This window comes from Aptenodytes forsteri, unplaced genomic scaffold, assembly GCF_000699145.1.
Source record: "Aptenodytes forsteri isolate BGI_AS27 unplaced genomic scaffold, ASM69914v1 Scaffold382, whole genome shotgun sequence".
Classification (NCBI taxonomy): domain Eukaryota; kingdom Metazoa; phylum Chordata; class Aves; order Sphenisciformes; family Spheniscidae; genus Aptenodytes; species Aptenodytes forsteri.
In genome coordinates this window covers 47269-59351 of record NW_008794625.1, presented here as the reverse complement: position 1 = coordinate 59351, position 12083 = coordinate 47269, and the positions used below count along the sequence as shown (strand labels likewise).

The 12083-nt window shown below is 44.9% G+C and overlaps 1 protein-coding gene across 1 annotated transcript in view; it reads right to left on the bottom strand.

The window, feature by feature from the left end:
* Positions 1–3059: 3059 nt before the first annotated feature.
* ST6GAL1 (ST6 beta-galactoside alpha-2,6-sialyltransferase 1) overlaps positions 3060–12083 on the bottom strand; it is a 34525-nt gene continuing 25501 nt past the window's right edge. The window contains exons 5-7 of the mRNA XM_009273332.2: positions 7965–8066; positions 6524–6698; positions 3060–4522 (exon numbers count right to left, since the gene is read on the bottom strand). Of these exons, the coding sequence (XP_009271607.1) occupies positions 4281–4522; positions 6524–6698; positions 7965–8066 (519 nt within the window). The 3' untranslated portion in view covers positions 3060–4280. The remainder of the gene's footprint in view (positions 4523–6523; positions 6699–7964; positions 8067–12083) is intronic.

The window sequence follows — 12083 nt, the reverse complement described above, 5'->3', positions numbered from 1 at the left end:
AGAAACAAGCACATCCTCTTCCTTGCAAGTTCTGTTTTCAAAAAGGAGTCCCAGTCTGTGGCTCCTTCTCACCTGGAGTGAGGTACAAAGGCAGCTGGGTCACAACTTGCTCCCAGCATTTCCCAGTGAGCCAATTAGCTTCAGGTGATGCCATGCTGAACATGGTGACTGCAGTCAGCTCCCTTCTCAGGACACCAGGTAATAGGTCCACACCCCCACAAAAGCTCTTTCCCACTTTCATCTCCCCTGTAAATGCACCAGGGCATTTTCATCACTGTGGCATCTTGTTTCTGGAGCATTTGCTGGGATCTAAGATATATATGGCCATGCACACAAATTATCTGCTCCAAAATGAAGCCTGATGCTTCTGCACTGTGCCTTGTGTCATCACCTGAAGCAAGTGAACATGTTTCCCTGCCAGGCTGGTACAATTCACAAGTGAAAAACATCCACACTGCTGGCAAGAGCATCAGACTTCATAGTACACAACAGAGAAGAATAAGCCATCTTGCTTGTACCCACACCTTTAGTTGGGTGCGCACACAGAAAACAAAAGGAGTATGTGGCTAGGGTAGCTTGTGTTTCTCTCCAAGGAGTGCCAGCATGTATTTTTTTTAACCATCACTGTTGATATACTAGTGTCTTGTCAGATCTAGTTCCCACTCAACCACTCTATTCTTCTCAGGGAGGTGAGGAAGGGTGTGTTGACTCAGGTGCATACAATTTGAATTTGAGGCTTTACTCCTTTTTTTCTTTAGTGAAAGCAAAACAAAAAAAAAACCCACACAGTTTTGTCAGCCCAGACAATGAAATCCAATGTTCCTCTGCCAGTAACATACTGTCATTGCTTTTACATTGCCCAAATATTTCCTCGTCCAACCATGAGCCCATGACAGCTGGACTTACCTCACCTCCTGTGGGCTCTAGTCTTACCCAGTAACCTCTCCATACCCATGCCCCTGGCTCTCTAGTACACCTAAACACAAAGGGGAAGAAACGGTTTCCAGCTGGAGTGCCAGATCAAGACCTTTGCTCTGTATTGCATGTTAATACATTTAAAACTAGACTCTCTTGTAAGATGGGTATATTTAGTGTGGAGAAAAAAAAACCCTTTCACTTCCTCATATCTTAACAACATGAATCAGTTTCTACTGCCTTGTCTAAATAAATTATAATATTTGATTATCACAAGTCTTATTGAAGGTTGAGATTTTCTCCAGAAACTGTCTCTGGTTTTGGAATTCTAGGTCTTTAAAGCTATTTTTTAAATCTGGATTAGCTACGTTTTCAAAATGGCAGGCAAGGACCGATACATGCTCCCAAGAGCCCACACTTAGAAATAAGATATCTTGACAGTGTTTATCTACCAATCCACTGTCATACTAAAATATACTTTTTGCCAATTAATCAGCACAGCTGCAGAAATAGGTGGAATACTGGATAATGCAAAATTTAAACTTGAAGTCAAGACAATTCAGGGGTGATGCCTCTCTGAAATTAAGGTAGATTTCCCATCACCTTCCAGTATTTCCCTTTCATTCCCTTTCCTTTCCCCTTCCCTTTCAGTACTTCAAAGACTGTAGTTTCTGTGACTGCTATAGATTAGTTTATTCTGCAAGGAGGAGTTATGAAGTTACAGCTAAGGAAGAATATTTCTAAGCAATATTCAGAAACAGAAATAACACCACAATCAAGAGGAGAGATCTTTCCTACATCAAAACCTAAAATAGTCCCTGCATTCTCCTCCTCCCCAGACTTGCTGACCTTCCCCCAAACCCTTCCCATATCATTATGGAGCATCTTTCTCAGTACTTAGCCCTTCAGTGGCTAACTGGAAAGAGCAGTGTTGCTCTCTTCCCGCTTTCCACATGGATAGAAAGCTCTTCACACTGTGGAAACAGTTAGAGACTGCAGAAGGGATAAGGCTTTTGTTACAGCCTAGCTATTACTGCCCACTAACTTAAACTCAGCTTTTCTAAATACCAGACTTGTCGTCACTTGCAATTTATGTTAGATTTGGATCTATGCAGCCAAAAAAGAGGAAAAAAAGGAGGGTTAACACCGGTCTATTTTAAGCTCTGTCATAATTCCTGTAAAACTCTGGTTAGATTGTAAACGAATCATGTTGGATCTAGCTAAAACTGTTAGCATAATGTTTGAAATTTCATGCCCAGTGCAACACTATTGCCCGTAACTGACGGCTCTGAAAGACCCTGGGGAGCCTGTTTGATGTTTTGTCTTCTTGCAGGAGCATTGCAGAGGAGAAGGTGGTTTGGGGGATCCCCAGGTGAACAGAAGGCAGACTGTGCTTGCTTCCCAGGGCTGTGCTTGCTCCCCTGCAGCAAGGCACCATCCATCCATTACACAGCCCAAGCCAAGGAGGGTGGCTGGTCCAGTCACCCCAGCAGGAGAGGTGGGGGAAAATAAAATTGTGAGAAATAACAAATGAGACAGCCTAGGAAAAAAGGCAGAAGCTATTCGAATCCCAACTAAACACATACTAAGAAGGCACATCACTCTGGCAGACAACCCCTTGATCCAAGGGCCAGAGGTAGGACTGTTACAAACTAAGAGTGGAGATGGAGAGAGGTTTGCTATGGCTCTCCTGAACAACCTCTGCTGACTTTTCCTCCATAACCTCTCTCCTTCCCTAACAGTGAAAATGAATGCTTAACAAGACAACTGCTCATGGGCTTCATCGCATTCTTGTCCTAGTGCCCCTGAACAGTAGTGTAAGGACCTGAATTTTTTAACATATATATGTATGACATGACATACTATTTGTAAACACTGACAGATCCAATTCATCCCAACAGATGGGCATGCAGAAAGCCAGCCTCAGAGCTGCAGGAAGAGCTCCGCAGCGGCCCTCTCACCAAGATGAGGCAAGAGCCAAGGGCTTACTGAAACGAGCAGGTAAGCAGCTCCCCTCCCAGATCTGCCTGCACTGGTGCAAGGCAGGTGCAAGCCCCCAGGGCCACAGAGCAGCGACATTTACACCGGTTTCACCAAGGCAAGAATGGGCCAATGACTTCACAGGATTTATTCAAAACAGAAAAAGCTTTCTTTACAGACATCATGAAACACATCAGTACGGAAGAGGACAGGGAAGGTGTTCTCACCGACGTACGGAGATTGCAGAGCTTCTACTTCCACCATGCCGCTATGGGAGAGTCCTCTCAAGCAGGGAAAAGCTGCCCTCCTCAATTCTGCCTGTGTTTCAGCATGAGGTGCAGAGCACACTCTCCCTCCCCAGTGCTCATGGAGTACAGGGGTAATGCATCTGCTCCCCACCTATTCAGAAAGCACACAGCAACTGAGAGATCACCTCGGTTAGCCTGCAGAGAACTGGAACTCATCTGGCCAGCAGCTACGTGGCATTTCTGTTACCAGAGACGAGCCAGCAAATAATTTGCCAATAATTGCAAAGGTAGACCAGCAGAGAGCTGGAAAGAGGTACCAACTTCCAGTGAGTTCTCCCATTTGTGCCTTGGAGCATCTTCCCTAAAACGTTTTTGAAATAAGGCTTCTTCTGTACCAAGCACAGCACTGTACTGGAGAAGTAAATGTTCACTAAAATTTATTTTAAGTGATTAAAAAAAAGTAAAGATTGAAGTCTTGCAAGAATCACTGAATTGTGAATTGCCTCCCTCTTCCTTTGTCAAAAATGCCACCTGAATGATTTCAGAAGTCTCACAATTTGAAAGGAAGTTGCCATGGTTATTTTACGAACTGTTTATAAAATCAAATGTTTTGGACTAAGAGTTTAGCTTATCAGTACACAGCTTTGACAGCGTTCCCATAAATCAGCCCTGCTCCAAAGAACTCCTAGGACTATGGGAACAAGTTTTAAATGATTTTTCTTGTTTCTCAATGGACCAGGTTTTTGGTTGTCATAACTCCTTCAAAGCAAACCGAACTATATTCAGCATTTGATCCTGACTTGTGCAATCTCTGCTTAGAAAGCCTCTCCTGCATCTCCCATACACCATCATCGGTTGAGATGAAGACAGAGATATCCACCTGCTGCATAAGCCTGGCTCCACCGGGAGTAAATTTATTGCAGTGGCTCATGCAGATACCACGTGGATGTACCGCAATGTATTAACACCACCTTACAGTTGGGAGAAGTTAGGCAATGAGGTCCTAAGAGCAAGTGTTGCAACACGGAAGAGCTGTCAAAACGCGCCAGTGCTTAGACCTAATAAATCTGACAACCCTGATTTAAAAAGTGCTTTGACAGTCAAGAAAAATTCCTAAGCACACTAAAAACTGATCTGCTAGCAATGCACGTTTCGGAAGCCAGGCAAAGTAACTTTCCCGTGAGTATAGATGTCCTCATCTGTGCCCTGGTTTATATACTTCACCAAGTTTTTCTCAAACAGGAGGGGGTGGTAAGCTCCCATGGTACAGGCACGGTCGTGAAACTTCTGGTAATAGTGGCAAATGTCCGTCTGCCGTTTGGAAGGGAGAAATTCGTACACGTGCACTTCGTCACAGAGCGTCATCATGATCATGATGCCTAGGGAGGTAAAGAAAGCAGACATCCCCATGTCAAACCAGAGAATCGATTAAACAGTCCAGTGAGACAGGCAGTCAGCAAGGAGTATCCAGCTCCAAGGGGAAGGGTTTCCTTTCTGAACATTCAGACAAGATGGGGAGAAAACAAGTCTGGCCAGGTGGGGCTGTTTTCTGAAGCCTTCTCTTGCAAAGCCTATGATTGACTTGATTACAGCAGATTGTTTACAGCGCCAGCCATGCCAAAAGGCCAATTTTTAAGAGCACTACCATTCTCTGCGACCCTCATGGAAACTTTGGCATCTGCCAACCATGCACTACAATTAGCTGATCCAAACAGCCCATCTCAAACCTGCTTGGGTAAGCAGTGATGAGATCTTCACCTTTTCCCCACCTGCCTCCTGTGAATGCAGGTGATATGAAAGCGACTGTGCTTGGGAGATAGATGGCTCACCAAGACCAAGCAGCCTCTGTTCTTCAGGCTCATCCAGCTCCCCTGCAGCAGAGCAGTGCTGCCCTCCTGTGTCTTCTGACAGGCACACGAACCACTTGAGGACATTCACACCAGTGCTGGGCACAGACCTGTCAACTTTCTGGCCAGATCAGAAGTAAGCCATAGTTATTGGCTACTTTTCTTCCAAGTGCAAGAAATAGCAAGAACATACTAGGGAAATAGAACCAATGTATAATACCACAGAAAATTCATGCACTATCTGAGACATCAGGGACCACGCATGATCAGAGGAACACAGTTTACAAGACATTACAAGAACCCATCCATGAAACCACTTGTTCAGCTAAGGTGCATTTTAAACACGTTTTCATCCACCTTTTCAAATGCCAATTTTCATTCACTCTTAGGCCTTCCAGGAAACCCAGAGCTGCAAACTGGAACTCGTCTGTGCCTCTGAGTCTGGCGAGGTGACTTGTTTTACAAAGCAGGTAACTTGGCCCAAAGTTAAGCCACAGAGGAATCTGCTGTCTGACGTGGCCCGGTGCCTGCCTTCAAGCCCTTAACTCCAGTTAACAACAATTTTTCTGCTGAAGTCATTGACCATGCTGTTACGCAATTTTTCTGCACATATCGCAGCAATGATGTAATAGGTGCTGGGCAAGAGCAAGGTTGTGGAAGAAAACTAGACATTTGACTGGCAAAAATAAGAAGTTACTCTGTTTACACAGAGGTAGAAGAGTGCCTGTTGCACCAGCAGCAATGGGAGCAGAGACGGGTGCAGAGGAGGGGCTGAAGCACAGCAGTTGGACATCCACGTGGCAAACAAGACCATACGTCTATGCTGTGATTTCAAATACATGTGAACTACCTGAGAAGTTCACTCCTTTTTATTCAGCTGGTCATGAGATCTGCTCTCTAACAAGAAGGAAAAGCTTTGCAACAGCAGAATGTAAAATGAGCCCCTTTGCTGAGAGGCTGGATTTAGCATGCTGACAAACAAGACGTCAGCATGCTGAATAAGGGTGAATACCACAGAACTTTTCAGGGCAACTATTCCGTCTGACCATCCCCAGCCCCCCAATAAGTCTTTAGCTATATATATTTTTCCATATATATATATTTCCATATTTATATATGGAAAGCATAAACAGGAAAGCACTAAGATTTCATCTGCAGTAACCAGATTTATTTGCCTGACAAGATCTGAGTCTGCAGGAGCCATACCCTTCCTCTCGCACCCCATGGGAACTGCTCTGGCACTAGAAGCTAGAAATCCTAGAGACCATCTTGATATCGCAATCTGCTCTCCTGTTTCCACGTGGAACCAGGCCATGTTTCTAACTGCTGTTTCAGACGGGTGCTGCAAACCACTTACTTTAACACAACTGAGCTGCTACTTTAAAGACAGTAAGCTTAAATTTTGGCATAAGACAAACACTGTAAAAGCAACTCTGATAAGCACCATAAATCTGTAGTTGCCTTTGAAAAAAGGCATCCTGGAGAGTTCCTGCCTGCAAACTGAACTAGAAGTTTAGAGGGCAATTATCTTACCAAGCATTCCTGACGATGGTGGATTAGGCTGAATATGCTCCAAGGAATTCTCCTGCAGAATATCCCAGAGTTGCCACTGCATTTTTGGATTCAGGACATAGAAGGGCTGCTCTGGATGTGTACTACGATACGACTTATAGCTTTCAAAAAAGTTGTAGTCTGGTTTTCTGTACCACTGCAAAACAGAAACAAGAAGTCAGACTTTTTATTTCTAGCCCACTCTTTTCCGTAATCAACAGGAAATGAGGATGAGTAAACCTGCTGCTGCCAGGGGGAAAAGGTCCTGCTATACCTACACACACACACTCACTGTCCCCCACCACCTCATCTGCCCCTCGAGTCACTGTGGTGACTTGACTCAGTGAACAGAGCAGGGAAAACCCAAATCTCAGTGAAGGACCATGAAATGAGATCAGCATCTTGTATAACTTCATTCTGCACCCCCCAACACCAGATGATGTTGAGAACTCTGCCTTAAATGTGGCAGATTGCAACCCCTCTCCACGCTGGAGTACAAAGCATCCTATTCTGCAGGCAAGTGTCCCCAACACAGCCTCCTAAACTAGGTTGAGCTGATTTGCATCCTAAAACTTCCCCTTTCAGTAAAAACACTTAGGAAGGGTTTATGTTTTCTTAAAGTCATTTTGAGATTTTTTTCCTATGCTAAAAATATCCCATCCTGGTTTTACTGACTCTTAAACATGCAGTAAATACACCTTCATGTCTCCTGGTTGTGTGGGACTAGACACAAGAATAAGCATCAGTGAGAAAATAGGAAATGCAGTCCAGAGAAAGTAACGCAAAGACCTCTCAGTTACAGAGCTTAAAATAAAGGTAAAGAATGGAGTATTCACTCCTACCCGCTTTCACCCTGAGCCTCCAAAGCTCATCACTTATCAAATAATGCCCTTTTGTACTCAAAATGAAAAGTGAATGCTAGAGGGATTGCAACACCCACAAGTGAAAGTCTAGCTGACACAGAGAGGAGACATTTGCTAAGATCTTCAGAGAGTTTCCCAATCTGTTCATAATGCATCAAGTATATCTCATGTCTGACTGGTGCTTGAAATACCCAAGCATCAACCATCAATAAATCTTACAGCAACTGTCAGAAAGAGATCATCATCTTCTAACAAGATGACACCTGCTGCAGCCAGTATTGATCTCCTCCCTGCAGCATCAGCCCATGGGAAAGTAAAGGTGGTGACCCGTTACACTTGGCCTGAGGCCCTTCACAGGGATCAGGAACAGGCAAGTGTTCCCCTAGGAGCACCCATGCATGGGATACTCTCAGAAGTACATACAGATATATCCATGATAACGAAGAGGTAAACAAGAATGGCCTTAAAATGAGTGATTGCCCACATTAGGAGGAAGCGGGTTAACAGATGCACTTCAAAGCTCATGAATCTGATTTTATTTACAGAAAACTCAGCCTTACCTCATGAATTTCTGCATGATATGGTGCTGGATCCCAGACAATCAAGATTCCAGTGTTATACAGCGCTTCCCTCAGGAACTGCTGCTCCTCAACAGTTACAAGCTTGAATAACAACAAATACAATAATATACAGTATGCTGTCAGAATTAGCAGGCAGCCAAGCAGTAAAACATACCTGAATACAGCCACAGCCACCCCACTGCCGGTTACTGAGCATGCCCCACTGCATGCAGGCAAGGACACAACCCCCAGTGATGCCCTTCCAACACCCACTCCAGTCCTATCTAGCAGCACAGGATTTAGTGGAGAGTCACGAGAAAAACTGCCATTACACTTTACAAGGTTTTCTCTATCCATCCTCAATGCTAAAATAAGGACAGGACCTGCAGAGTGCCCAGACTTGTATGATGGATACCATCGCTACAACTACCAGAAGTAGGTGGGAACATCAGTTGCTGCCACCAGTTGCCAGGACAGTCCAGGAAGAGCCAAATGCAAACACACTGTTGGCTTTATCAAGAACCTTCATTTGAACAAAAAAAGTCTGCACATGGGTGGTTTCTCCTGAACAGCACGAACTCAGGCAGCCAGGGCTCAGCACTGGGCCTGTGAGAGCACCAGTGCAAGAGACGAGACCACAGTACCCAGCTGACCCTTGCACTCTCCAGAGCAGGGTGATGCAACTTGGGCAAGGGAGGTTTGAATCTTGTGAGAGCAGCAATGAGAAGGAAAGCACCACAACAGCAAAGCACACGGGCTAGAGACAGTATCAGTGGAGAGAAACTGCTCCACCAGAGGCTTTCCCACATTGAACAAAACCAGGTGGTTCAGAGAAGTTGCCCTCTACAGTCTGGATACAACCACCACAGCTCGTGACACCCGAGGGCAACCCAGGTCTGCAGCAAAAAGCAAACAGTTAGAATCAAATGAGACAGGGACTGATCTCCTGTCCTCCCCACCCAAAGGCATAACCCGTACAGGCACAGCTTGTAAACATCTGCTGAAGAAAAGCATCATCATAAAAATCAGCTCCCATTTGTCCTGATTTTCTCCACAGATCTAATTAAGAGCTAGCCAATTTATCCTTGAGTATCCTGGCTGCCCCCAGCAGCAGGCTGCCTTCCTGGCTGTCCCCATAACCAGAGCACAAGGATGCTCTGGCCAGCCCAGATGCGAATTATTCCAAAAGCAAAAAGGGTTTCCTCGCATCTGTTCTTAACTCTGTGGGATCAGACTTTGGCCTTGACCATATGTACTGCCTCGTTTCATTTCCTTACAGTAGCTAAAATATCTAGGCCACTTGTTAGCTGGAGCGTGCAACGCTGCAGGTGTGAACTTCTGCCTCTGGTCTGTGGACACCAGAGGCAGAGGCAAGGAGAGGGCACGGCAGCTGGCACCAGCCATTCCCTTAGCCAGGTATGAGTGGGATGGAGCACCGCAACAGGACAAGAATAGGGCAAGGAACATGGGCACTTTATTTTCATTTCATTGTTTCTATTTAAAGGCTAGAAATCTTTCAGGAACTTTTCTGATGTGAAACACGTGAAAGGAGGACTCGAGAGAGATCAAGCATCAGAGAAAGCAAAGGTCAGCCAAGCTAAGCCACATGAGTTGGTGGAGGCACACAAACCCCTAGAGAGCTGTGACAGGCACAAAAGCAAAGGGATAAGAAATGAGCAGGGGAGCACCTCCATAGCCACAAGGTGTTTGCTGTTTCCTTCCCCACACCACAGAGCTGGTCCTTGGCACTACTAGTTATCTGTCAGTCACTTAACCTGTTTGCTGGAGGAATCTGGCTCCCCAGATACCTTTAGTGCCTATTTGTTCTGATTAATAGCAACTGATTCTTTCCAAGCAGTTAAATTCATTTAAATTGCTACATGACTTATTTGTCTTGCATAGCTTTTTGATCCTAATTAGTTAACTGATCTATTGATGTCCTAGTTAATTTGTTCTTTAGCCAATTCACTGTTTAGCAAGTATCTTGCTAATAGAGCCCCTATCCTCCTGGTACGTTTACTGACCATATCAAAATTAGTTCCTTCTCTCCGGCTACCGCAGTCAATGCCCTGTAATCTAAACATGCTCCCCTTTCCCATCACAATCTTACTCCATTCCACTGGTGAGCTATCTCCTTTCCCTTCCTCCCTGCAGACTCATTAGCGCCAGTAACAGCAAACACAGCCAAAGCAGAGAGTGCTCTCTATGATAGCGAGAAGCCAGCCAAGGAAAACTGTAAACAAGGGCTGGGAGGAATGGGGTACTCTAGTCCTCGGTCAGCTCTGCAGAAAGGAGTTATGTCCTACAGAATGACATTGGCACTCCCCCTGCACACTCTTCAGCCCTTATTTTTGTGAGATGCAAGCGCTTTCCCAGGGCAAATCGATGCCTTGCATAAGGCTGCAGGAAAACATGCCATTAAAGGAAGTGGTACTGATGAACCAGTGAAGGTCTAAGAAAATAAGCAAGGCAATGTTAAAGAATATCTTTCTTTAGAACAACTACCAAGCTTGTGGACCTACCAGCCTATCCTCAGATCTGAGGATCCCAAATTTCCCCCTCCCAAATCAGTATCAATCTATTAACCTTTCCCTATGAACACAGATGTACAAGATACCCCACTCTACTGTCAAAATCATCCATCCCTAGATATGTGCTAGAGACTGGTCACCAAATTACAGAAAAAAAATCTTCAAATAGTTATTCAGCAACTTAGGGCCACTGGCCACAGATGCCAAAGGGATACTACTCAATACAGACTAGTTCTGACAGATTAGAGTCAGGAGATCCTGTCTCCTTTATTTTGGGAATAGATTGAGGATTGATCAATAGTAAGAGCCAAAATAAGAGCAGCCAAGCCACAATCCCATCCCTGCTCCCAGTGACCACTTACAACATAAGAAAAGACAAACCCAGAACAAGACAAATTACAGCTTGTCCAGCCAGTACCTTATGCCTGCAAGCAGCTGAAAACAAAATGCAATCAGGCAACCCCACTAACAAGAAGGTTAAAATGATGTCACCATGACTAGAACAGCACTGAACCATTAAATGTCCAAGTGAAAACACAGAAGAAAACCAGGCTCCCAATCCAGTTATCCCTGAAGATAACAGGGACTGCAATTAGAGCTGTTCAGTTTAGAAACTCCAGAAGAGCGCCTCCTGCACTACTCACATGGAGAGCATCTTTTGCACTGTTTAGCAGCTAGATCAACGCTGCATTTTGAGTTAACTTTAGCCTCAAAAACTGCAACAGTTTTGCTCTCCCTGTAAATTGAAGCTTTCCAAGCTGGTGTCTCCATTCAGAGGGGATGGTGGCAGATGAAAAGTGTCACCCACGGGTGCAGGCTGATCTGCATGAAGAACAGAAGCACTATAACGACATGGCTGTAACTACACTTAGTCCAAAATAAGTGCATCCACACAGAAAGTTATTACTGCTATATCACAGCTGTACAGTCGTACCCTCCTCCCTGTGCAGATAACCCTGGTATCACACAGGTCACGTACATGGTTTTGCTGGTAAATGACTTCGTATCGCAGTAAGTTTTGCAATGAGCACATCCTCCAGAGAAAGTTTTCTTAAGTGACAACACCTATCTGACATCATAAAAATACATACAAAAGGGAAAGATAAAATTGAGAGGTCAAACAGGGCAGAGGAAGGAGGATGTCAGCAGCCAGATGTCTGCTAAAACCAGATTGGTTCAGAAAGGACAAACTGTCCCACATCTGACTGGTGGTTTAATGCAGGGGAATTGAGATGCAGCAAGCAGCAGAACAGAGCATGGTAGCAAGGGGAGAAGGCGAGACCCAAGAGCAGAAAGAGGTAGCAACGGCTTTCGCACAAGAAGCAAGAACATACTTCAAAAGACACACAAAATGAACTAGGGAAACTGGTTACAAGCTAGTTCCACATCTTGCCTTTGAAGAGGATGGCCAAGCTCCTGCTGCTGCTTTGAGAAACTTCAAACCTTGTTACACAGCAGCACCCTGGACCCCTCACACAGGAGCAGATGAGAAAACTCCAGGCCTATAAATCTTAGCTTTGGGGTGAGGAAAGGAAACTGCATTTTCAGTTCTGGAGTACAAAAGCTACACTTCAGTCCCCCATCTCTC